The 24,268-nt window shown below is 41.6% G+C and overlaps 1 protein-coding gene across 2 annotated transcripts; it reads right to left on the bottom strand.

Moving 5' to 3' along the window:
* Positions 1 to 14,508: 14,508 nt before the first annotated feature.
* LOC134208381 (ficolin-1-B-like) lies at positions 14,509 to 15,955 on the bottom strand. 2 transcript variants are annotated; one of them, XM_062684365.1, is made up of 2 exons: positions 14,855 to 15,955; positions 14,509 to 14,798 (listed from the first exon to the last, which is right to left on the bottom strand). In XM_062684365.1, exons 1-2 carry the CDS (start codon positions 15,928 to 15,930, stop codon positions 14,534 to 14,536), a joined length of 1,341 nt encoding a protein of 446 aa, XP_062540349.1. In that variant the 5' UTR covers positions 15,931 to 15,955; the 3' UTR covers positions 14,509 to 14,533. The 2 variants fall into 2 exon arrangements, with proteins under 2 accessions (XP_062540349.1, XP_062540350.1); XM_062684366.1 differs by having other exon boundaries at positions 14,509 to 14,795.
* Positions 15,956 to 24,268: the final 8,313 nt, after the last annotated feature.

The raw sequence follows: 24,268 nt of genomic DNA, 5'->3' as shown, positions 1-24,268 counted from the left end.
ATGGAAGTTTTTGTAGGATTTATGCCTAGTTGATACTTTTGACACCAGGAAAAAGTGTGATTTAGGGCAGATTGCATTCTTTCCACGATAACACTTTCGAATTTGCCTCGTACAATAATGACAACGTCATCAGCATATCCAACCACTTCGAAGCCTCTTCTCTCTAAGCTGTCTAGAAGCTCATCCACCACCAGTGACCACAACAAAGGAGAAAGCACTCCGCCTTGCGGACACCCCTTGTTGCTTTAACATTGATGTATGAACCGCTAAGCTCAGAGGAGATTTTCCGATTAGCTAGCATAGCATGTACCCAGGTAACAATGCATGGGTCGAATTTTCTCCTCAACATTGCTGACCCTATAGACGAATAAGAAGCGTTATCGAATGCGCCCTCAATATCAAGAAATGCTACAAGAGCAATTTCTTTGCATTAAGTGTTTTTCGATTTTTGAACTACCGTATGTAGTGCCGAGATCGTAGATTTTCCACTTTGATAAGCGAATTGGTTTTTGACAAAGGCATTGCTTTCATAAATTTGTGATTTATGTACTCGCATAGTACCTTTTCCATAATTTTGAGCATTACAGAGGATAAACTTATCGGCCTGAATGCTTTGGGGTTGGTTTTATCTCTCTTGCCTGCCTTCGGAATGAAGACAGCCCGGATTTGACGCCAATCGTTAGGTATGTGCCCCAAAATCAGACTCGCCTTAAAAATCTCAACCAAGGGTGGAACCAGTGTTTTCTCCTCTTTTTGGATCAACGCTGGAAATATTCCATTCATGCCAGGAGACTTAAATGGCTCGAAAGATCTCACAGCCCTCTCAACCCTGGCCCGAGTGAAAGCTTCCTTTGCAACCTTTATTGCGTCTTTTTTAGACCCAGAAACCCATGATTGGATCTCTTGTGGATCTGAGACAGCAATTCCAGTGCTTTGGTCGCCGATGCTCGACTCAGGGATTGAATCAGGGAAGTGGATCTTTAGCAATTCGCTCAGTGTATCGCTAGGCTCTACAGTGAGCGAACCATCCGTCTTTCGGAGGCTACCCACACCATTGGAGTGGTCTTTTGAAAGAGTTTTTTGGAGTCTGGCCACTACGGGTGTATTCTCTATGCTTTCACACATTAGAATCCACGATTTCCGTTTGGCTGACCTTATTTCTTTGTTGTAGTTCGTCAGGGCCTTTCTGTATAGGCTCCAATCGCCGGTTCGCTTAGCACGATTGAACTCCCTACGCGCAGTTTTCCTAAGCTTCTCAAGAGTTTTATTCCACCATGGAACGTCTCTACTCGAACTAGTTGATTTAGTTGGACAGCTCTCTTGGTAGGCGTTAAGGATTTTGTTTTTAATGGATTTGGACGCATCTTCCAATTGTGTTATGGACTTGATGTGACTTTCTATGATGTACTCTTCGGATCGTAGGATAGCTGAGTAGGATTCCCAATCAGTTTTCTTAGGATCTTTAAACGTTTTTTCCATCGTTAGACCCCTTCCCATTCGAAGATGATGTGTTTATGGTCTGACATTGATATTTCTTCAGAAACATGCCAGTTTTTATTTTATCAGAGATAGACCGACTACATAGAGTCAAGTCCAAAACTTCCTGACGAATGGAGTTTTCAAACGTGGGCTTGTCACCAACATTACAAATGTCAATGTTCTTGGAAGAGAGAAACTGTAACAGGTACTCACCTCTGGTGTTTATATTGGTACTTCCCCATACGGGGTGATGTGCATTTGCGTCGCACCCTATGACGAAGGGGATGTTGTGTCGGTGGCTGTAGGCTACGAGCGCAGCTATTTCTGGAGGAGGGATTTCGTCCACGTCACCTGGGAAGTATGCCGAGACCACCAAGATCTCTCTACTCCCTCTGGCGGAAGGTACCTCCATCCTGACCGCTACGATGTCCCTTTTATGAATTCTGAAATTGGAAAGTATTTACAGTTGTTATGTAATAAAATAGCCGCTCTAGGGAGAAAGCTGGCTGTCATCATATACCAACTTACATGAGTGTTGTGGAATACCTTGTATTCTGGATTTATTGACCCATGGCTCTTGAATGAGGGCCACGGTTAAATTCTCTTTGGTGAACCTCCGACAGAGCACACCCGTGGCGCTCTCAGCATGGTGGAGGTTCACTTGCAGAACTTTAGTCGCCATTTCCGGGGTTCCCGCTTTTTCCGGACGACGACTGTCCGGCTTTGGATGTTGCGGATCATCAGGATGTCGTTTGGTATTACAGTCTGGGTTTCTCTCTTCCCTGTAGCAACCTGGCCCGCCAGTTTCGCCTCTGTGGTCAAACTGTCGCTTTTTGCACCCCTTTGCCCTGTTTAGATACCTTTGGTTTGGTACCACTAGAGCAGGGGGTCGCATGTAAGCTTCGAGCTTTTCCTTTAGAGGCGGACAGACTAGCCTTTATGGTGCTTTTGGGGTGAGATTTACTAACCTCGCCCGAACCGGAGGCTTCCTCAGATTTCTCTTGGGTCGGCCTTCCAGTTAGCCGAACCTCGCCCGAACAGGAGGCCTCCTCAGATTGCTCTTGGGTCGGCCTTCCAGTCGGATTTATTCAATATGGCGTACAATGTTTTTGTTTTTTATTTCGTTCATTTCACAATAACAAAGCTTCGTAGTTATCGACGTCCAATTATTTTGAAATAATTTTTTACCAGTGTGAACAAAAAAATCCGCCGCTTTACCTGTTTTTCGGCTCCCCGAGAAATGCATTCGAAACAGTCACACACTTCTACATAACATGATGGGTGATTTCACGAGCATCGTTGGTACACACTCCTGGCAGGATCGCCAAATGTGCAATTCAAAATCGCTCATAACAATCACCCATCATATTTTGCATTGCTTACACTCACGACTCGCTAGGATTAACCGCCCGTAAAAGTGTACCTCGTACGATGGCTGCTGTCATCTGACTGAGGAGCAGAGGTATATTAGGCTTGTTCATGTTTATAGGCCTGTCCAATGCCACACAGTACTCTTTAACAGAAAAATGGATAACATGTATGTTGTAAAATGGCGCATACGTCTCTGATATGTATCTTATTTACGTTTGCATAATCCATCTCTGTTCTATATGTAAATATGGAAGATGGCCTTGATCATGATGCTACTCACACACTCCCCAGTCTAATAATAGATATAGTAGCTAGTAGGTATGCAATAGGTCCATTGTACTTTTTCTTAGAGAAGACCATGCGTCTACTGGATCGATCTCTTTTGCCGATCGACCATCGTAACAGTACGTTTAATAAAGTATTAATAGTGAATGTCCGGGTCTTTTATTCTGCACGATACAACACATTTTTGGCGACGAGGAAATTGGAAAACGCGTCAGTGAGCCAGAAAACGTTTGTGCTTGGTCAGTAAGTCGATCGGTCGTGAGAACACGTGAGTGCTGGAAAGTCTAACCTCAATTTTTGAACAACGTCGGTTCGAAAAACGTGTTTACGGTAGCCAGAAGAATCTCGCGTCTGAGATTGGCAACAGTGTAGAAAAAGAGCTGACAAAGTGATGTCAGAAGGTGAAGAACAAAAGCCAGGAACTTCGGGAAAAATTACGCCGCGTGTGATAAAAATGTCGATTCCAATGTTTGGGCACATGGAACCATATGTAGTTGGTGAAAAGTTCGATGAATACGTCAGTCAGTTAGAACAGTTTTTCCTTGTGAATGAAGTGCAAGAGAATAAGAAAGTGCCGATGCTTGTGACTATGGCTGGTCCAAGCCTGTATTCGATCGCGTCGAGAGTTTGTTCACCCGATGATCCATGCACTAAGTCGTATGCGGAGTTGATCGCGGTGCTAAAAAAGCATTTGGCCCCAACCGTCAATGTGGTGGCTGAACGTTATAAATTCCGAAAGTGTGAACAGTCGTCTAGTCAGTCTATAGCGGAGTTTGTCATGAATCTCAAGGCTCAGTCACAGTCTTGTGATTACAAAACGTTCCTGCAAGAAGCGCTTCGAGATCAATTCATCGCTGGAGTATACAATTCCAGTCTACGAACGAAACTGTTGACGGAAGCTAGTCTCACGTTTGATAAAGCGTGTGAAATTGCTCGCAGCTGGGAGGCTGCGGAGCAGGAGTCGAAAGCAATGCAAGGATCGTCGAAAATCGCTTCCCTCAACCGGCGGCCATTACAGAAATGCTTCAAGTCGGAAAAGTCAAAGTATACAGTACCAGAAAAGAAGAAGCAAGTAAATTGTCCGCAGAAGAAACCGTCGGAGTCTCCAAAGTCCTGTTTCCGTTGTGGTAGATCCCACAATCCAGAGTCGTGTCCCGCTAAACAGTGGACATGTTTTGTATGTGGCAAAGTCGGCCACGTGTCAACAATGTGTCGGGCGTCGAAACAGAAAGTCAGCAGTCAGAATCGGGTAGCGGAAATGTCGGAAGTCATCGAAAATTGGAAATTGAACCGGTTATCGGAATGGCCGAAGTCACGGAAGATCCAAAGTGTACGATTTTCGCCCTCGGTGAGGATGAAAACTTGAGTGGAGAGCGATTCGATGTTCCAGCAACTATGGAGCTAGAAATTGAGGGAGTTCCAGTGAAATTTGAAGTTGATACAGGAGCGTGTGAGTCACTGATATCGAAGGTTACGTATCATCAGCAGCTTTCTCACGTCACAATACGACGAACTCTCAAATGTTTTCAGTCAGTTTCGGGTCAAGACATTCGTCCAGAGGGAGATCTAGCGGTCAAGGTTAGAAACAGGAGTGGTGATTTGGTTTCGCTAAAGCTCTACGTACTACAACCGGAGAGGAACCGAAGCATTGCCCCTTTTCTTGGTCGTTCAAGCCTCGATGTCCTAATTCCCGAATGGAGAGAAATGGTGAGTTTGAATTTTTCTCCTATCAGTGCTGTTCAATCCAGTTTGAAGTCTGAAATTCAGTATAGGTTTCCTAATTTGTTCTCTGCTAATTCCAATCAAGCTATTCAAGGTTTCACAGCTAATATTGTTCTGAAGTCTAACGCGATACCGATCTTTCATAAGCCATATACTATCCCTTTCAAATTTCGTGAAAAAGTAGATCAAGAACTCGACCGTATGGTGGAGAAAGGAATCCTGGTCCCAGTCCGATCGTCCCAGTCCGTTATCAGAAACCGCACAAAAATTGTGTACTGTAAATACCCACAAGGGCTTGTTTAAGTACACTCGAATGCCATTTGGTATTTGTTCTGCACCGTCTCTATTCCAATCCATCATAGACCAAATTTTAGTCGATACAGAAGCAGTTCCGTATTTGGACGATATTCTGATAGGTGGAAGAACTGTCGAGGAATGCAAAAAGAATTTGCTAAATGTTCTTGACAAGCTAAATCAGCACAAGGTGCAGATTAATTGGACCAAATCCAGCTTTTTTGAAACAGAAATCGAGCATCTCGGGTTCCGGCTCACAGCCGCAGGGATTCGACCAAGTCCCACAAAGGCGGATGCTATTTGTCTAGCACCGCCACCGAAAGATTTGAATCAATTGCAGTCGTATCTAGGCCTCCTTAATTATTATCATCAATTTCTGCCAAATTTGTCCACGGAGCTACGTCCTTTATATAATTTGCTCAAAAAAGATCACGATTTCACGTGGTCATCTGCCTGTCAGGAAGCTTTTGAGAAAAGTAAAAAGCTGTTAGTTACTAATGATATATTAGAACCGTATGATCCGTTGAAACCGTTGATTCTAACTACCGATGCTAGTCCGTATGGTATAGGTGCAGTATTGTCCCACCAAGTTGGGCAAATCGAAAAACCCGTGTGTTTCGCGTCGTCCACGTTAACACCAGCACAAGTTAATTACGGTCAGATTCACAAGGAAGCGTTAGCAGTAATGTTTGGTGTTACTAAATTCCACAAATACCTTTATGGTACGGAATTTACCCTCGTAACCGATAGTTCCGCGTTGAAACAAGTTTTTAATCCACAAAAAGGATCGTCGGCGGTCGCGGTCTCACGATTACATCGTTGGGCGGTAACATTGTCAAACTATTCGTATCGCGTTATTCATCGTCCCGGTAAAAGTATTAGTAACGCCGACGCTTTATCGCGCTTGCCTCTACCAGTCGAAAATCGTATCGAGCACATGTCGGTTACGGAACATAACCTACAAAAGTAGGTCAGTGTAGAGGAGATAAGATTACATCAAAAACGTGATTCTATACTTTCACAGGTTGTACGTTACGCGAAAAATGGATGGCCTCGTGTCATAGAACCGGAATTGAAATCATTCGCGCAGATTTGTACGAAATTCGAAGTTGAAAATGATTGTCTTTATTTCGAAGATCGCATGGTTATTCCAAAGTCGTTGCAGCGGCGCGTAATTGATAAGCTTCATGAAAACCATGATGGTATCGTTCGTATGAAAATGTTAGGTCGTACTTATTTTTGGTGGAAAGGTTTCGATAAAGATGTAGCGCACATCATTAAGTCGTGCATCGTGTGTCAAAAGACTCAAAAAGTGCCCAAGGAAGTACTCGAATCTAACTGGCCTACCGCCAGCCATGCGTTTGAACGTCTTCATTTGGATTTGTTTCACTTCGAAGGTCAAACATTCTTAATTGTCGTGGATGCATATTCAAAATTTATTGACGTTAAACTACTACGGAGAACCGATGCTAATAGTGTGCTAGAGAAGTTGGAAGAGATTTACACATACTTTGGTCTCCCCACTGAAGTGTGTTCGGACAATGGTCCACCATTTAATTCGTCTTTGTTCGTGGAAGCGTGTCAAGCGAACAATATCCGTGTATTGAAATCCCCACCTTACCATCCACAATCGAATGGATTAGCAGAGAGGGGGGTACAGTCTATCAAAACGGTATTGAAAAAGTATCTGTTGGATGAGAAGTTCAAACCGATACCAATGCAAAGAAAGCTTAACCGTATTCTGTTTAAGTACCGAAATACTCCTTCTACCACTACTGGTAAAACCCCGTCGTCGTTAGTTTTCACTTATGTTCCTGTCACATTATTAAATACAAGCAATCCGGTTAAGTTGGATATACAAAACCAACAGAAAGATGTGCTTAAACCTTATTTGCCTCCAGTGAAACCCAAAAAACCTCTAGTGTGTCCGAAATCGTACTCTCGTGGCGATAAAGTTTTATACCGTAACCATTTAGATGATTCCGTTCGCTGGATTCCAGCTATTGTGTTAGAAAAAATTAGTCCTCATACTTATTTGGTTAATCTTAACGGAAACGTACGCATGGTTCATACTAACCAAATGCGCGTGTCTGATTTATCAGATCACTTTCACCCTTCCCTTCCCATAATGTCTGCTATCAACGAGTCCGAGCAGCCTTCGAAAGCGGTGGAGGTGCCCGGTGCCTCATCGATTGTTCAACAATCGCAACCAAAAAAAAGAAATCGGAAAACAAAAGAAAGCGCAGCGAATCTACATCACCGAAACTCCGTCGTTCCAAACGAATTCGAAATAGAACCTTGAAACGTTAGTGTGGGTAGGGATAACGATTGTTGGTTCCGAAACATGTCTAGAGGGTATTTGAGATTTGATGGTAGAATTTGTTAGTATTGTTCCGCGTTTTCGATATCATTGAACAAATCAAGACAAAATTTTCAAAACGACTTATCTGCTTTTGTAAACAAAGATTCAAACGACGATTTGACGAATCTGATAGCTCTCCCACGCAAACCAATACCATCAACAGGTAGCGGAAACCTTCACCTACCTATTGGTGGTGTTGGTTTGCGTGGGAGAGCTATCAGATTCGTCAAATCGTCGTTTGAATCTTTGTTTACAAAAGCAGATAAGTCGTTTTGAAAATTTTGTCTTGAAATGTTCCTAGTATTAAGCAGAGCGTTAATGAATAAAGCTTCCAATGAATGATTAAATTTGTTATGATTAAATCATTCAACTCTATGATTAAAGATTATGAATAATGATTTATTCGTTTTTGACAATGATTAATGATTATGATTAACGATTAAATAAATTTTTGACAATGATTAACGATTATGATTAATGAATAAAACGTTTGGAGTGTGATTAACGATTACCGATCGTGATTAAATGTTGCCACAATATGTGTATGATTAATGATTAACGATCGATATGATTAATGATTAATGGTTATGAATAATTAAATTGCATGATTTGCATAGTGATCAATAAGCAAATAACCTTTCTTCCAAATTGGGTTATTAAAAGGTATAAAACTTATATGATTATGATTAAAGATTAATGAATAAAAGCGATGTATGCAATGATCAAAATTGATGATTAATGAATAAACTCAAAACAATTATGAATATGATTAGTGATTAATGATTAAATGTAAAATTTAATGATTAACGAATAGTGATTAATGAATAAATCGTGTTTGTTGTATGATTATGATTTATGAATAATGATTAAATAACCCATTATTCATTAATCATGATTAAATCTATGATTAATCACTAATGCTCTGGTATTAAGTAGCTCTATAGTCTCATATAAAGCTGGGAGAAGTGATATGTATCTTATTTACGTTTGCAGAATCCATCTCTGTTCTATTAGATATATAAGTATGATTGTAAATATGGAAGATGACCTTGATCATGATGCTACTCACACACTCCCCAGTCTAATAATAGATATAGGGGAAGGGGGGTAAAATCTAGACTAACATTTGAAAAGGGCGTAACAGCCAAAATTTATTCCTTCTGATTCCTCGTCTACATATATAGCTATATATGTAGACGAAGAATCAGAGTGAATAAATTTTGGCTGTTACGCCCTTTTCAAATGTTGGTCTAGAAATGCCCTAGCTAAGCAAACACTGCTTTATTGTCTCATTTGTAACGCTATTCATGGGTATTTTTACATTATGCAACAGTTAAACAAGATAGCTAGTTGATGCCATTCAAAAATTGTCAAAAATCTCAATCATATTGATATTATTCACATTTCAAAAAAGTGGTGATATTCTGCTGCCGAAAAATTCATGAGGCAAAACGCCTTTTAGCTGGCAACTACTAGGGAACAAAGTACCATGCGTCGGCGAATCAGCATTCTGGTAAGGGTATGCGATAACACACTTTTTCCTAACGAAACGAAACGAAACGAAATTTAAAATGTCTATGTTGATTCGGATCGAAACGAAACGAAATATAGATTTCTTTCGAGACTTCGAAACGATACGAAATCAAGGTCCATTTAATTCGAAATTTTTCGAAACGAAACGAAATTTTGATTTTTTTCCGCGGAATTTTTATTGAATTGGTTTTACATTATGTACGCAATAACTGTTTTGCGACCAAAAGAGTTATAATAACTGAAGAGCAATGTATCCACATCTGCCAGGCGTATACGCAGTTATAGAATTGATATTACTAGATCAACATTTGAAAAGGGCGTATCTGCCAAAATTTATTCCTTCTTATTCTTCGTCTACTATATAGCATACATTTGCTCACTAGAAGAATCCTGTGCACCTTTCTAAAATGCACAAAGATATGTATTTCAGATTGAATTTCACAGACCCATACTGCCGCAAACCGCAAGTCGAGCACATCTGTATATGGGCGTCCATATACAGATGTGCTCGACTAGCGGTTAGCGGCAGCATAGTCTTATATACAATCAGCTCGACAACCTGAGCTATTGTGTGTATACTTGGCATATGAGAACAGCTGTTATGGTCAGTATGTGCTGAAAGCAATCATAAGTAAAGAATTCTCAGCAATTTTAATGATCTTCCAACCCGCACTGATTTTTTTGACGTAAACTACGTCTAAGGGGAAGACTCGGATACAGGGTGACAAATGAAAATTTCCAAATTCGAGACCGTCACGAAATCATGTAAGATTTTGAACTTTAATAGCGCCTATATCTTCCGATGGACTTTTGAGATTTATATATCAATCAACTCGGAAATTATCTACCAATTTGTCAATTATATTGAAACTTTGGGTTATGAACGTTAAAACAGGGTATCGGATCATTTTGGCAGCACCCTCTTTTCTTGTACGCAAGTGTCTCGTTTCGGCCGTCGCCGTTCAGTGCGGTTGGCTTTTGTGGACTCTGCTTTTTGTGCGGTGTTTCGCACAAAAAGTAGAACAATGGAACCGGACCAATGACCGCGGTCGAAACAAATGTAACCAAAATGCGTAATGTAGTGCATGGTGTATACAAAGTGATGCAGATAGGGGCATGTTTGTGCAGGCATGACGCATGAGACGATCAATTGTTATCAATGCCAATGCCCTTGCTAGTAATGCAATCATCGCAATGTAATTGCACAAACGTGTTTATATTCAAACACGACTTTGGAAAAATGTAGAGCATTTTTTTGCAAAATGAAAACTAATTAGGCCGGTACACATATTTATTAAAAATTATGATCTCCGCAAAGTCAAGGGGGAAGGGGTAATCTTCTTCTTCTTCTGTTGAATCGAGCGGCGTAAAAATTTGAATGCAGAGGTTTTTGGGGCTGGGGAAGGTTCTTAAGATGGTTCGAGACCCCTCTACTCTTTGAAACCTGGCTCCTATACAAATGAAACACCAATTTCATCATAATTCGAGATCAAGCAAATGGAACCAAATCTGGCGTGTGGAGGTTTTGGATAGGGAAGATATGTTTCTGTGATGGTTTGCAACGCCTCCCCCTTCTGGAAAGAGGGGCTCTTATACAAATGAACCAAAAATTTCTGCATAACTCGAGAACTAATCAGAGAATAAATCAATTTTAAGCGAAGCAAAGTTCGTCGGGTCCGCTAGTAAAAAAAATATTAAAATGAAAGAAAAAATAATTAAAAAACTCCTCGAATTTGTTAAAGAATGTTTTGAAAGCTCTCAAAATTTACCGGAAATTTTTTTTGTTGCCCCTCAAATTGTTATTTTTGAGCAGAACAATCCCGGCCGGAGACGTATTTAAAACAAATATTTATATCGGCCTAATAATATTTTGTCCTATTAAATCCGCGCCTGAATCAGAAGGATTTAACTTTGATTCAGGAAGTGTGAATGCACTTAAGATATTTTTATAACACGTGTGTGCAATCATGCGGTACTTATTGTACACGACAAAAGCTTCGAAACGCATACATTCTTAAAACGGGCTATATGAGTTACAATAGAGGTGTCACCTTCTTGCTCCCTGATTCAAAAGTCTTGCAATAATATTAATAAAATGGTTGCACGAATATTTTATCCATAGTGACACTCAGTGTTGGTAGAATCATACTCAAATCTGTATCATCGAGGTTTTATGCACGAGCTAACTCGCCTGTGATTCTGTAAGGGGAGCATCGCGCTTGAGTTTCTCGGCCAGAATCGCATCGCTTCGCTCACTCACCGAAAAATGATTTCGTTCTAAAAATCGTCAAAATGCAATCGAGGCGTATGTTTTGTTTATATATGCAATTATTAGCCATTGTTTTAGCATTCAACAATGAAGAACACGTAAATATCATGCAATGATGCGAATTGCGATTCGAATCATGAGCAAATCTCTGGGCCATGATTTTGATGGGATTTGACTCACGCATGGTTTGAATCACCGATGAGATTTGAGATTTTTAGATTTTACCAACACTGGCGACACTGCCAGACAGTGAGAGTTAGATTGTAATAACACACACACACCCTCTTTTCCCGTCCGCAACGTTTACTACTCGCGCGCATCACAACCAAATTAATTGGGTTTTGGTACATGATTGACATTTTATGATTTCTAGTGATGCACGAAAAACAAGATATGCCTATGATTGGAATGTTTTTGAATAATAAATGTTGCAAACGAAAAAGAGGATGCTCCCCTAGGGCTTCTTCTATTGAAATATTTCATCAAATGCTTCAAAACCCAAATGTAGGCAATTCGTATCCTAGAAAGGCATCATTACCACTGAGGAATAAATTTGGGTTTTCAGAGTAATTTTTTTAAACAATTGTCGTATCCAACAATTTTCATATCTTGAGATACGCTAGTTTTGTTCGAAACCAGTGACAAAAGTAATCAAATGAATTTTCTAAAAATATTAATGCATGATGGCACTACAATCCTCAATGAACAAAACTGCCTCACGTAGTTTACGTTGGGCGGTTGTGTCTTGTACATAACCCTTCTGATTTTTTTTTGCAAATTTAATGCGAAGATCTAGAAATGCCCACAAATTTGCAATGTTCCTCACATATTGTGCAAATAGTCAAAGAAGAGCTTATTAGCTTAATTAACTGTACACATCATAGTTGCTAATCATGATTGGCCGAGAAACAGCAAATATGCCAATTAAATAATATTCTTGTGATACAAAAAGTTATTCTTATTGAATACTTGCTTCGGAGTTTCCAATTCATGACCAATAACGATGCTGGTCACGTGCTTATAGTCAATTTAGGATTAGAAGAGGAAAATTAGTTTAACACTCATTGTTTTAAGAGAACGAGGAATGCTCTGCATCTCCGTGAGCGCTACGGAAAAGGAATCGTTGGTTAAAAAGGTAATTCATGTAAACGAAATTATTTTGAAAACAAGAAGACGAAAACTGTGTTTCAAATCAATCCAACGCAAGATCAATGTGCTTCGTTTAATAATCTTCTACAACACGATCAATTCTGCACTAAATAATTTTGTGCTCTTCGATGCAGACATTAGTTTTATCACTTCGCGTTCTCCTATACTAGCTGGCGTGATCAGCATCAACACGGTCGATTGCACACTGGTTAAACAAATTTCTGCTACGCGAGGTAGATTTTTTTCATTTCGCGTTCTCCCGGACTAGCTGCCGTCCCATGACCAGCATCAACACGATCGATTTCGCATTCATATTGTGCAAATAGTAATAAAATATCACAAAATTTAAATCATGGAAACACTGAAGACGTTTTATAGAAGAAAACTACTTACGTATTTGTCGACTAAGAATGGGGTTATGTAGTAAGCACAGACAAACAGACATAACACTTGTAAAGTTATCATCGTTCACTGATTTACTGGCTAATTTAAATAGTCAATTTAATTAGTTGGCCAATCGATCACTCGTAGCGCGCACATCGGATTTGCTCGAGTTTGACGTTTGCCCACTATCGCCATCTGGTTCGTGATTTGCCCAACTTAGTGAAAACAGCAGATGTCGTTAGTGTGTGTACGACGATGAATTGGATGAGTGAATGTTCAATGTGTTATGTCTGTTTGTCTGTGTAGTAAGCGTTAATAGAAAAAAATGTATAACCTAAAGTTTTGAAAGCAAGTAAACGATTTTGTTCAGCGGCGCAGCCAAAATTTTTTATAATATAAAGTATGGATTAGTTTAAATTTGTTTCGAAATTCCGCGGTATTCCGTTAAATTTCGTTAGAAGCTAGTTTTTTCTAGCGAAATTTTTGTAATTTTACGAAACGAAACGAAATCAAGAAATCAGATTTCGCCATGCTTAAATTCCGCGAAATTCCGCGGAATTTCGTTTCGAACCACCTGAAACGAAATTTTTCGAAATACCGCATATGCTTACATTCTGGTATGGATAGTGCGTGGAGACGCAAGTACATTGTAGGTTAGCGCCACTAGGGCGTTTTGCCTCGCCAAAATGTTAGATGTTTCTTTAAAATGTGGAAATTTTAGGTTTTTCCGACCTTCCCATACACTATTTTGCAACTTTTTTCGCCTAACCTACATAATTTTAGATCTAGTTTTGTTACGGCCATCTTAATGACGGTAAATATGACGGAAACCACAAAAGGCGTTTTGCATCGGGGGAGCTAGTAGGTATGCAATAGGTCCATTGTACTTTTTCTTATAAAAGACCATGCGTCTACTGGATCGGTCTCTTTTGCCGATCGAACATCGTAACAGTACGTTTAATAAAGTATTAATAGTGAATGTACGGGTCTTTTCTTCTGCACGATACAACAGTCTCTTTTTCAGATTTCGGCAGTAAAGCCAAAGCTTTTTTCATGCAGTGTATAGCGAGCATCGGAGATCCGCTTTAAAAACCGGTCCAAAGCAGGAGGCAGAGTAGATATCAGCGTCATCTCCGAAAACATCGCTGACCAATCGTATCGCCCGCCCGACTCCTGCTCGGTGTTCTCAGAGGTCGCGGCCATTCTTCAGGTCATTGCCCTGCCGGGAGTAACCCAGACCACTGACTCTGGACTCCCTTCTTTTAAGATGTTCAATCCTTCAAATTTTCGAGAACTCCGATGAAGTCAATATGCGCCAAATTGCAACCGGGTATACCTATGACACTTTTTTTTGAAAAGCTTGATAAAATCATCCCTTCACCAGGAAAACGGAGTTTTCGTCATTTTGCCAGATAACGGCCTTTAACTTGCTGATAGGCCTGAATTTGTTCTGCCTAGTAAACAGAAATCATTGATTTTAGAAAATCAAATCAATTTGTAAGTCCCGACAATATATAAATCAAAAGAATTGCAGTGGCCTGGGTACACAAAAAATGGAGTTCTTTGGTTGAAAACGTCGGGAGCTTCATTAACTTTACGTTTTACGAACATCTTGGCTCTTAAAGATAACAATCTCTCTTCCCTCAATAAACAGTGAAAATATCAGTTAAAGAACCATTTTTTTTTTATTTGATAGGTACAGAAATATCCTCGATATTTGTAAGACTATTCGTTGCTTCAATGTATCCATCTTGTGAAATTTCTGGGCGAGTCCTGTCTTCGAAGAGATAGATTTCCTTAAAGGTCCCTGCCGGAATCAGATCCAACCGTCGGCGAATCATAATAGTTGACGATTTCAAAGCATATTTCATGCCATGAAACGTATCCCAATTCATTCCGGCTCCAAACTCGGTCGTGTTGCCTCGTAAATATTTTCCGTTCAAGTTACTGCTAAAAGGAACTGTTAATAAACGAAAAATCTAAAGTCAATATCTAAAACATCCCACCTTGAATGACAAGACTTGTACCACCACGCACCATGGTACTTAATCGCACAGTTTTTCTTCTCGTTTGTGTCATGATCTCGATCGAATGTTGTGAACTTGGCATTCAGCGTGAAGTTCATCGAATCCCCTGCATCACCCTTGTAGCCATCTAATTTTGTCACCTTATATTGCTCAAATTCTCCGGCAACCTCGAAGTTCTCATACTTCGCAAACCGACTCTCCCCTTCCCAGTCCTCCAGAACGACGACCATCTCATGCGGAGCTGAGTATGTCAACCGGTTAATTCTGTCCAATCCGAGCCAAAACTCGCCTCCATCCAGCTTCCCGAATCCTCGCACATACTCGTTGTAATCTCTGTAGAAGTTGACTGTCCCGTTGAAGCGCCGTTGAATCACTGTCCAACCACCATCCGAATAAGTCTGATTGCAGAAAACTTTCATTGGTTCACGAAAATCTGCATCCGGTAAAATCATGTACACTCCAGAGTCTTTACTTCCCGGCAATTGATCACAATATTCAAACATATGATCATCCATCAACACGTTCTCAAGCATCTTCGTTATTTTCTCCGGACTTTCACCGGATCCTTCAGATGGTGGTTCCTGTTGATGGAATTTCAGATTGACCAGTGAGTTCTCGATGAAGGACCTCGTAGGCAGACGCTGCTGAATGCTCAGCAAATCGTGCACATCCCCCTGCAAGCCCGTCAAATTAAATTGGATCACTTTCACGTGATGTTCTACGAAGGCACTGGACAGCTCAGTTTGACTCGTCACCCAGGCCAACTTCTCCATTATCTGACCCAGATTGTCAATATCGGATGCGACCGACTGCACTGTGCTCAAGAGCGTATGCTCTGCCTTGACCACTCGCAGGTCCAGGGCGTCCAGCTTCATCATTATCGTTTCGAACTCGGTGTTGTTCAGGACGGTTTGTACAATTGTCGGCGGCGGGGCGGTCGTAGCCACGGTGGATTCTGCACCCGTTTGAAACAGACGACACTGGATTTTTCGTCTTCCGGAAATGGCACTGGCCAGAGCAACACTCAGCAGTAGCACGACGATCGACGACTTCATCTTCGTTCGGGACTTCAACGCGAAATACTCGAGGATGATGGGGGAGATGGTGCTTTTAAAAGTTTTATTTATTCGGGATAGATATGATCGACAGTTCAATGTCCCATTGTGGGTTTGGATGATGCGGGAAGTATTATTATCTCATAGCTGTATATTTGACGTGAATAGGGAAGGGTACATCGTTTATCCATCAATGCAGTGAAACCTGTTCTGACCATTGTACAAAGTTGAATTTTCTGAAATTGAATTAGAGAAATAAATTTTGAAGAGAGCTGAGGTATGCCATAATTTGTTTGATGGTTAATGACCTTGGTAGGATAGAGCAATATGGCTTTAGCCTTGAAAATGCGATTACTAAACATAAACTTGAATTGAAAATCATGTTTGAGGATGCAACATGATGGATACGATATTATGGATCGTTCAGTCCTAGTTAGACTTATTTGACGACGACACAAATCAGAAAAATAATTTATTGATAGAAATGGAACCGGTAGTGAAAACAGGGATGCTTTTTACCATTCCTCCATAGAGCAATGTTTTGATTATTAACATTTTCTGATTCACAAGAAATAACACAAGCTGGATTTATTTCAAGAAGCGCAAAATATTTACAATCCTTTTTTCTAATGAATTTTGTTTTGTTTTAATTTGCAAATTTGACGACATAAATTGTATGGTGCATAAAAAATTTGCTGCTTGATTACTTTTAATTGACACACGTTGTTTATAGCACACATCATAAGCTATTAAATCAGAGTACAAGTGCACGCTGTTATTGGTAGCGATTTTCCCCCATTTAGAAGATTGGTAACTGCCATGCAGTATAACAAAAGGCGCACTTTCGAAGTACCAACATAAATCTTCCAAATACTTTCTCAACCGCCTTCAGAGCTTTATAGCTTTCTTTTCCCACCTTTCACTCTCTTTTACCACAAAAAGCCAAACGGATGGGTACCAACCTAACGAACACGAATGGCGAAGAAGGTATCCGGTTGATTATACCAGTTGATCCGCTTTGAAGTTCGTGCAGTGAGTAGGGTAACGCGCAATCTATCGAACAACATTGAATTTTTCGACATTTCAAACAATTGTCAATTATATTCCATTTCGGATTGTAATAGTCAGAATCCGAGATTTTTATGACTCTATCCTATTTTCAGTACGACGAAAACAAACTGCTTACCCTACCACTTTGCCGAAGAAAGTATTTCTCGCTCGAGGGCGAAATGGGAAGAAAGTTTCAACGCCATGTGATTCCACTGGCCGCATTCAGGCGCTTGTTGCCCACGCGCGCTCGTTCATTCATCTCTTTAAGCTGAGCGCAACGTAACCCATCGTAACAACATGGGCGATCATAACTGTCCGGTTTTAGTGTTATTCGTTTCTGCTTGAGAAGAAAATATTGTTGGGTTTTATTATTTTAAGACTGTATCGTAGCTTGGCGTGTGCATGTGCAACATATTACGACAGTGGGAAACATGGTCAAAGATTTGGAAGTAGCAGTTGAAAAGCACTCGGAATGCATTTTTGTGTGGCGTTTTCTGGAGTTGGTCACTAAAAGCAAGATTAGGAAGCTGACAAAGAACTTAAAATCGTGGAACAAGGAGATATCCTGAAAGGATAGTGATGTAAGCTGATAACTGTAGAGGTTTATTTGTTATAGTGAATCAGTTGGAAAATATTACTCTTCTGGGACTTCTTCTGGGACCACAGCAGTCAAAAAAGACAACTAAAATGCAGACAACAACATTGAATTGGAAATATTGGTATGGCGAATAAGCAGAATTAGTATAGAACTGCTTCTCTTCCTAAATAAAAAACCCAGATTAATCCACCTAGCAGTGATGATGCCTTTCTCGTGCATTATAAAATATATTGAAAAAAATACATTAAAAAGGTCAAAAAAGCTCTTTAGGAGAATAGATCACACTTTTTCGATAATTTTGCATTAGTTAAAATGCATTGCCACCATTTCCGAAAAAAAAATTTTTTTAGGTTTTGAATTTTTTTTCCAAGGGGGGACCCTTTAGAAAAAACAATGATTTTTCAATAATTCCGAAATGCAATGTCTGATCGAAACAATTTTCAATAGCAAACAATGGGACTGCATTCTCCGTCGAATGCAACTTGTTGCGAGTAAATAGGATAATGCTAAGTTCCAAAAAGTGTGTCTACAAAATTTGTACACATACACACATACATACACACACACACATACATACATACACACATACAGACATCACCTCACTTCGTCGAGCTGAGTTGATCGGTAAATAACACTATGGGTCTCTGGGCCTTCTATCTATCTTCTTTTTTGAAGCAATCATATAGCCTTTCGGTACAACTTTGTTGTACGAGAAAGGCAAAAATAACTTCAATTCGACGATGAGGAGTTACACAAACACAAAGGAAATACACAAAGAAGAAAAGTCTTGAAGAGTGGGTGCATATTTGTCTTACTAAATACTAAACTAATGTGACAAGATAAACTGCCAGTCAACATGGCACAAAACAATAAAAATTGAACAAGAACGCTCAAGGTAAAATTTTGAACTTTTGTTTATTTTTGCCTTTCTCTTTTAGTGACGAACTCTAACATTAAGGAAAATCAATTCAATAAATAATAAAAAACAAAAAATGCCTTTCTCATACACCAGAGTTCAACGAAAGGCTTTATGTTCACTCCTATGACTTTTATATTCCAATCAGCTCAGTTCGACGAATTGTAGAGCATCAGTCTGTCTGTGCGTGTGTATGTATGTGTGCAAAAACTCACTCATTTCTTGGCACTTCTCTTCATCTGATTTACTCGCAACAAATTGCAATCGACGGGGAATCCTGTCCCATTGTTTCATATTGAAAATTGGGCATTCCGGTCAATGGGCTCAAAACTAGACCTGTGCACTGCCACCGGTGATTTTTTCACGCCGCCGCCGCCGTCAAAAATGAATCGACGCGCCGCCGCATGGAAATTTTCCTCGCTGCCGAATATTCTTTACCACGCCGATGGCTATTGAACGATTATTATACCAGTAGGTATGGGTTTCGAGGCAGCAGGGACTAGGTCCAAGGGTTTGGCGATCCCTCCCCAGGCCATCTGCGAGTTGTGGCGGCTGCCTAGGATGTGGTGGGGTTTGACAGTGGGCCCTGTTAAACCTCTATGAAAAGGCTGCATGTATCTGCAAGTAAACTCCGCCAAAGCAAACGTGTGCCGCTCAAAGCGCATAAGCCCAAGTCCTGGTGTTAGGTGGGACGCTAAACAGTCCTGACACGACGGCCCTCCGACGAGAAAGGCCCAATAAGCCGTCTTAAACAACAACCATTACGAACGACATAGAAGATAATACGACTCGATACAATCGGCAACGACCAAAGCGATGAATAAAGGATCACGATTGTAAGCTTGGAACATGGAACTGCAAGTCGCTAGGCTTCGCAGGTTGCGACAGGATAATCTACGATGAATTACATCCCCGCAACTTCGACGTCGTAGCGCAGCAGAAAATCTGCTGGACACGACAGAAAGTGTGGAAAAGCGGGCATCGAGCGACTACCTCCTACCAAAGCTGTGGCACCACCAACGAGCTTGGAACCGGCTTCATAGTGCTGGGAAAGATGCACCACTGCGTGATTGGGTGGCAGCTAATCAACGCAAGGATGTGCAAGCTGAAGATAAAAGGCCGTTTCTTCAACTATAGCATCATCAACGTGCACTGCCCACATGAAGGGAGATCCGACAACGAGAAAGAAGCGTTCTATGCGCAGCTGGAGCAGACATACGATGGATGCCCACTGCGGGACGTCAAAATCGTCATCGGCGACATGAACGATCAGGTAGGAAGGGAGGAAATGTATAGACAGGTCATCGGTCCGGATAGTCTGCATACCGTATCGAACGACAACGGCCAACGATGCATAATCTCTGCAGCCTCCCGCGGAATGGTGGTCCGAAGTACTTTCTTCCCCCGCAAGAATATCCACAAGGCCACATGGAAGTCACCTAATCAAGTAACGAAAAACCAAATCGACCACGTTCTAATCGACGGTAAATTCTTCTCCGACATCACGAACGTCCGCACTTACCACATTGTACACTGCGCTCAAAACTCTCGGCGGTGTACAACACGCGTCGTGGTCGTCCGCTACGGCTAAACATTGGGCGGCTACAAGACGGTAGACTAGCCCAAGACTATGCGCAGCACTTGGAAGTGGCACTCCCAACAGAAGAGCAGCTAGGCGCAGCATCTCTTGAAGATGGCTGGAGAGATATTTTATCCGCCTTTGGAAGCACCGCAACCGCTGCACTAGGCACGGTGGCTCCGGATCAGTGAAACGATGGTGAATGTGAGCAGTTAGTTGAGGAGAAGAATGCAGCATGATCAAGATTGCTGCAACACTGAAGGAGGGCGAACGAGGCACGATACAAACGTGCGCGGAACAGACAAAACTCGATTTTTCGGAGGGAAAAGCGCCAGCAGGAAGATCGAGACGGTGAAGAGACAGAGGAACTGTACCGCGCTAATAACGCACGAAAGTTCTATGAGAAGTTAAACTGTTCACGTAAGGGCCACGTGCAACAGCCCGATATGTGTAAGGACATAAGCGGGAACCTTCTTACAAACGAGCGTGAGGTAATCCAAAGGTGGCGGCAGCACTACGAAGAGCACACGGTGGCGGTATGGTAATGAACCTAGGAGCACGCGCGCAGGACATATTTCTTCCGGCTCCGAATCTCCAGGAAATCCAGGAGGAGATCGGCCGGCTGAAAAACAACAAAGCCCCTGGAGATGACCAACTACCAGGAGAGCTGTTTAAACACAGTGGGGAGGCACTGGCTAGAGCGCTGCACTGGGTCATTACCAAGGTTTGGGAGGATGAGGTTCTGCCGCAGAAGTGGATGGAAGGTGTCGTGTCTCCCTTCTACAGAAAGGGTGATAAGCTGAATTGTAGCAACTACCGCGCAATCACATTGCTGAACCCCGCCTACAAGGTACTCTCCCAAATTTTATGCCGCCGACTAACAACAATTGCAAGAGAGTTCGTGGGGCAGTACCAGGCGGGATTCATGGATGAACGTTCTACCATAGACCAGGTGTTCGCCGTACGTCAGGTATTGCAGAAATGCCGCGAATAAAACGTGCCCACACGTCATCTATTTATCGACTTCAAAGCCGCATATGATACAATCGATCCGGACCAGCTATGGCAGCTAATGCACGAAAACGGATTTCCGGATAAACTGATACGGTTGATCAAGGCGACGATGGATCGGGTGATGGGCGTAGTTCGAGTTTCAGGGGCATTCTCGAGTCCCTTCGAAACGCGCAGAGGGTTACGGTAAGGTGATGGTCTTTCATGTCTGCTATTCAACATCGCTTTGGAGAGAGTAATACGAAGGGCAGGGATTGACACGAGTGGTACGATTTTCATGAAGTCCGTCCAGTTATTTGGTTTCGCCGACGACATTGATATTATGGCACGTAACTTTGAAAGGATGGAGAAAGCCTACATCAGACTGAAAAGCGAAGCTAAACGGATTGGACTAGTCATCAACACGTCGAAGACGAAGTACATAGGAAGGTAGGTAGGAAAAGGCTCAAGATAGGTCAATGTAAGCCACCCACCACGAGTTTCTATCGGTGGTGACGAAATCGAGGTGGTTGAAGAATTCGTGTACTTGGGCTCACTGGTGACCGCCGATAACGATACCAGCAGAAAAATCGTAGACGCATCATGGCAGGAAATCGTACATACTTTAGACTCCGCAAAACGCTCCGATCGAATAGACTTCGTTGCCGTACCAAACTGATTATCTACAAAACGCTCATTAGACCGCTAGTTCTCTACGGACAGGAGACGTGGACGATGCTCGTGGAGGACGTGCACTGGAAAAATTCGAAATAAAAGTGCTGCGTACCATCTATGGTGTGGTGTAGATGGCGGACGGTACGTGGAGGAGGCGAATGAACCACGAGTTGCATGAGCTTCTGGGAGAACCATCCATCGTTCACACCGCGGAAATCGGAAGACTGCGGTGGGCCGGGCACGTAGCCAGAATGTCGGACACTAGTCTGGTGAAAATGGTTCTCGACAACGATCCGACGGGAACAAGAAGGCGAGGTACACAGCGGGCAAAGTGGATCGATCAGATAGAGGACGATTTGCGGACCCTCCGCAGAATGCGTGGTTGGCGAAGTGCAGCCACGGACCGAGCTGCATGGAGAAGACTTTTATGTTTTGCACAGGCCACTCCGGCCTTAGTCCGGTAATAAAAGGTATGGGTTTCGTACATTTTGTTAAAAGTGCATCCTATCAGAAATACACATTTTCAGTCAAGTTCATATATATTCAAGTATGCAGAAATTATTGGACGGTGACCTACCCACAAGTATAACTAACGGGCAAACATAAAAATGTTTTTATTAAGGCTGCATCGCATTTCCCGAATTATTCTCAAACTAAATTTAAAAATGACAAATGCATAAATTCCGAATACCTCTGCTCACACAATAAGATTGATTACTTTTGACAGATATCGAATTGTTTGACAGATGTCTTATCGCTCTTTTTGGAAAGCACCTGTGATTTTTATGACTGGGTGATTTTTAATTTCAGAACTGTCACTTTGAAGTTTAGTTTGATTTTATATCAGGAAATAAGACCTAGCCTAAGAAGTTTATTGTTTCTCGGGAATTTAGGGAATTGCTCCTAGATTTGTTTGGTGTTTTAACTCAAAATTTCACTAACCAAATTTAACCCAAAGTTTTACTAACTTCATTTAATTTTATTTGGAAAACAAAAAAGATTTCTTTTATTCTGTATATATAAAAAAAAATAGTACTTGATGAACCAGCCTTGGGCTAAAACTCTCGATAATAAAAAGAAAAAAATGTAACGTGAACGTAACCGCTTAACATAAAAACGGCTGGATAGATATTTTCGTTCCTTCAGCAGATATTCATTATAGTTTCCAATGTGTTTATATGATCTTTCTTCATGCGGAAATCACGAGTCAAGTTGAGTAAATCGTAAAAACTAGAATTAAGATTCGTATAGAAATTCTGCATGGGTAGTTCACTACGCACATTTTTGCGTACTACGTCAAGCAGGTCAACGTTTGCTGGGTCAACTATAGTTTATATTATAAACAAACTTCAACTTATTGAATTTCACTACACTTCTGGAAACCCATCGTGAAATCTACTCGAAATTATTTCAAGAATTCATTCAAACAATTCAACAGTTATTCAACCAGGATTTCTTCTTCTGAAGTCCAGGAACTGGAGGTACTTCCGGACTAAATCCTGGAGGAACTTCTGAACGAAATCCTGGAGGAACTGCTGGACGAAATTCTGGAGGAACTTCTGGACGAAATCCAGGTGGAACTTCCGGATGAAATCCTGGAGAAACTTCCGGACGTCATCTTGGAGGAACTTTCGGCCGAAATCCTGGAGAAACTGGCGGACGAAGTCCTGGAGGAACTTGCGGACGAAATCCTAGAGGAACTTCCAGACGACATCCTGGAGAAACTTCCGGAAGAGTTCCAGAATAAATTTCCGGAGGAATTCTTAGATAAACTTGCGGACGAAATTCTGGAGGAACTTTCGTAAGAAATTTTGGGGGAATCTCTGGACGAAATTCTGGAGGAACTTCCGGCCGATATCCTGGAAGAACTTTCGGACGACATCCTTAAGGAGGATTTTCCGGAGGAATTCCTGGAGGAACTTGTGGACGAAACCCTGGAGGAATTTCCGAACGAAATCTTGGAGCAACTTCCGGAGGAAATCTTGGAGGAACACCCGGACAAAATCCTGGAGGAGCTTCCGAATGAAATCCTGGACGAAATACTGTAGTAACTTTCGGACGAAATCCTAGAGGAACTCCCAGGCGAAAACCTGGAGATGCTTCCGAACGAAATCCTGGCGGAACTTTCGGAATAATTCCTGGTGATACTTCTGAAGAAATTTTGACGCTTGAAATTCGTCCACGCCAACCCACGCCACCGCTGATAATCAACGGCGTGACGACACCGCCCCGCGCGCCGCCTCTGCTGAATGATCTATCACGCCACCACCGGTAAAATTTCAATCGGCGCACAGGTCTATTCAAAACACCCAACCCGAGATTGTAACATTTTTTTAGCTTCGTGTACAGTTTGCCATAATTTGCGACAAATGCACAGATTGCATTAAGTAAACTGCATGCCTTTGAATTAGGTCCCCGCCCCGGTCACGAGAAAATAAGAACTGGTTATGTGTTTGTGTCTACATTGAATCTAATTTTACACTCCAATCGAGGAATAAAATGTTGTATACTTCAACAAGCTCAGCTACTT

The sequence above is a fragment of the Armigeres subalbatus genome, chromosome 1 (genome assembly GCF_024139115.2).
Source record: "Armigeres subalbatus isolate Guangzhou_Male chromosome 1, GZ_Asu_2, whole genome shotgun sequence".
Taxonomy (NCBI): domain Eukaryota; kingdom Metazoa; phylum Arthropoda; class Insecta; order Diptera; family Culicidae; genus Armigeres; species Armigeres subalbatus.
The sequence above is the reverse complement of the archived record's forward strand: the minus strand, read 5'-3'. Positions and strand labels throughout refer to the sequence as shown.

Coding starts and splice junctions, on each gene's coding strand:
- LOC134208381 (XM_062684365.1), bottom strand. CDS start 15,930: ATGAAGTCGTCGATCGTCGTGCTACTGCTGAGTGTTGCTCTGGCCAGT. Junction 14,799..14,854: donor TACAAGTCTTGTCATTCAAG/GTGGGATGTTTT, acceptor AGTTCCTTTTAG/CAGTAACTTGAACGGAAAAT.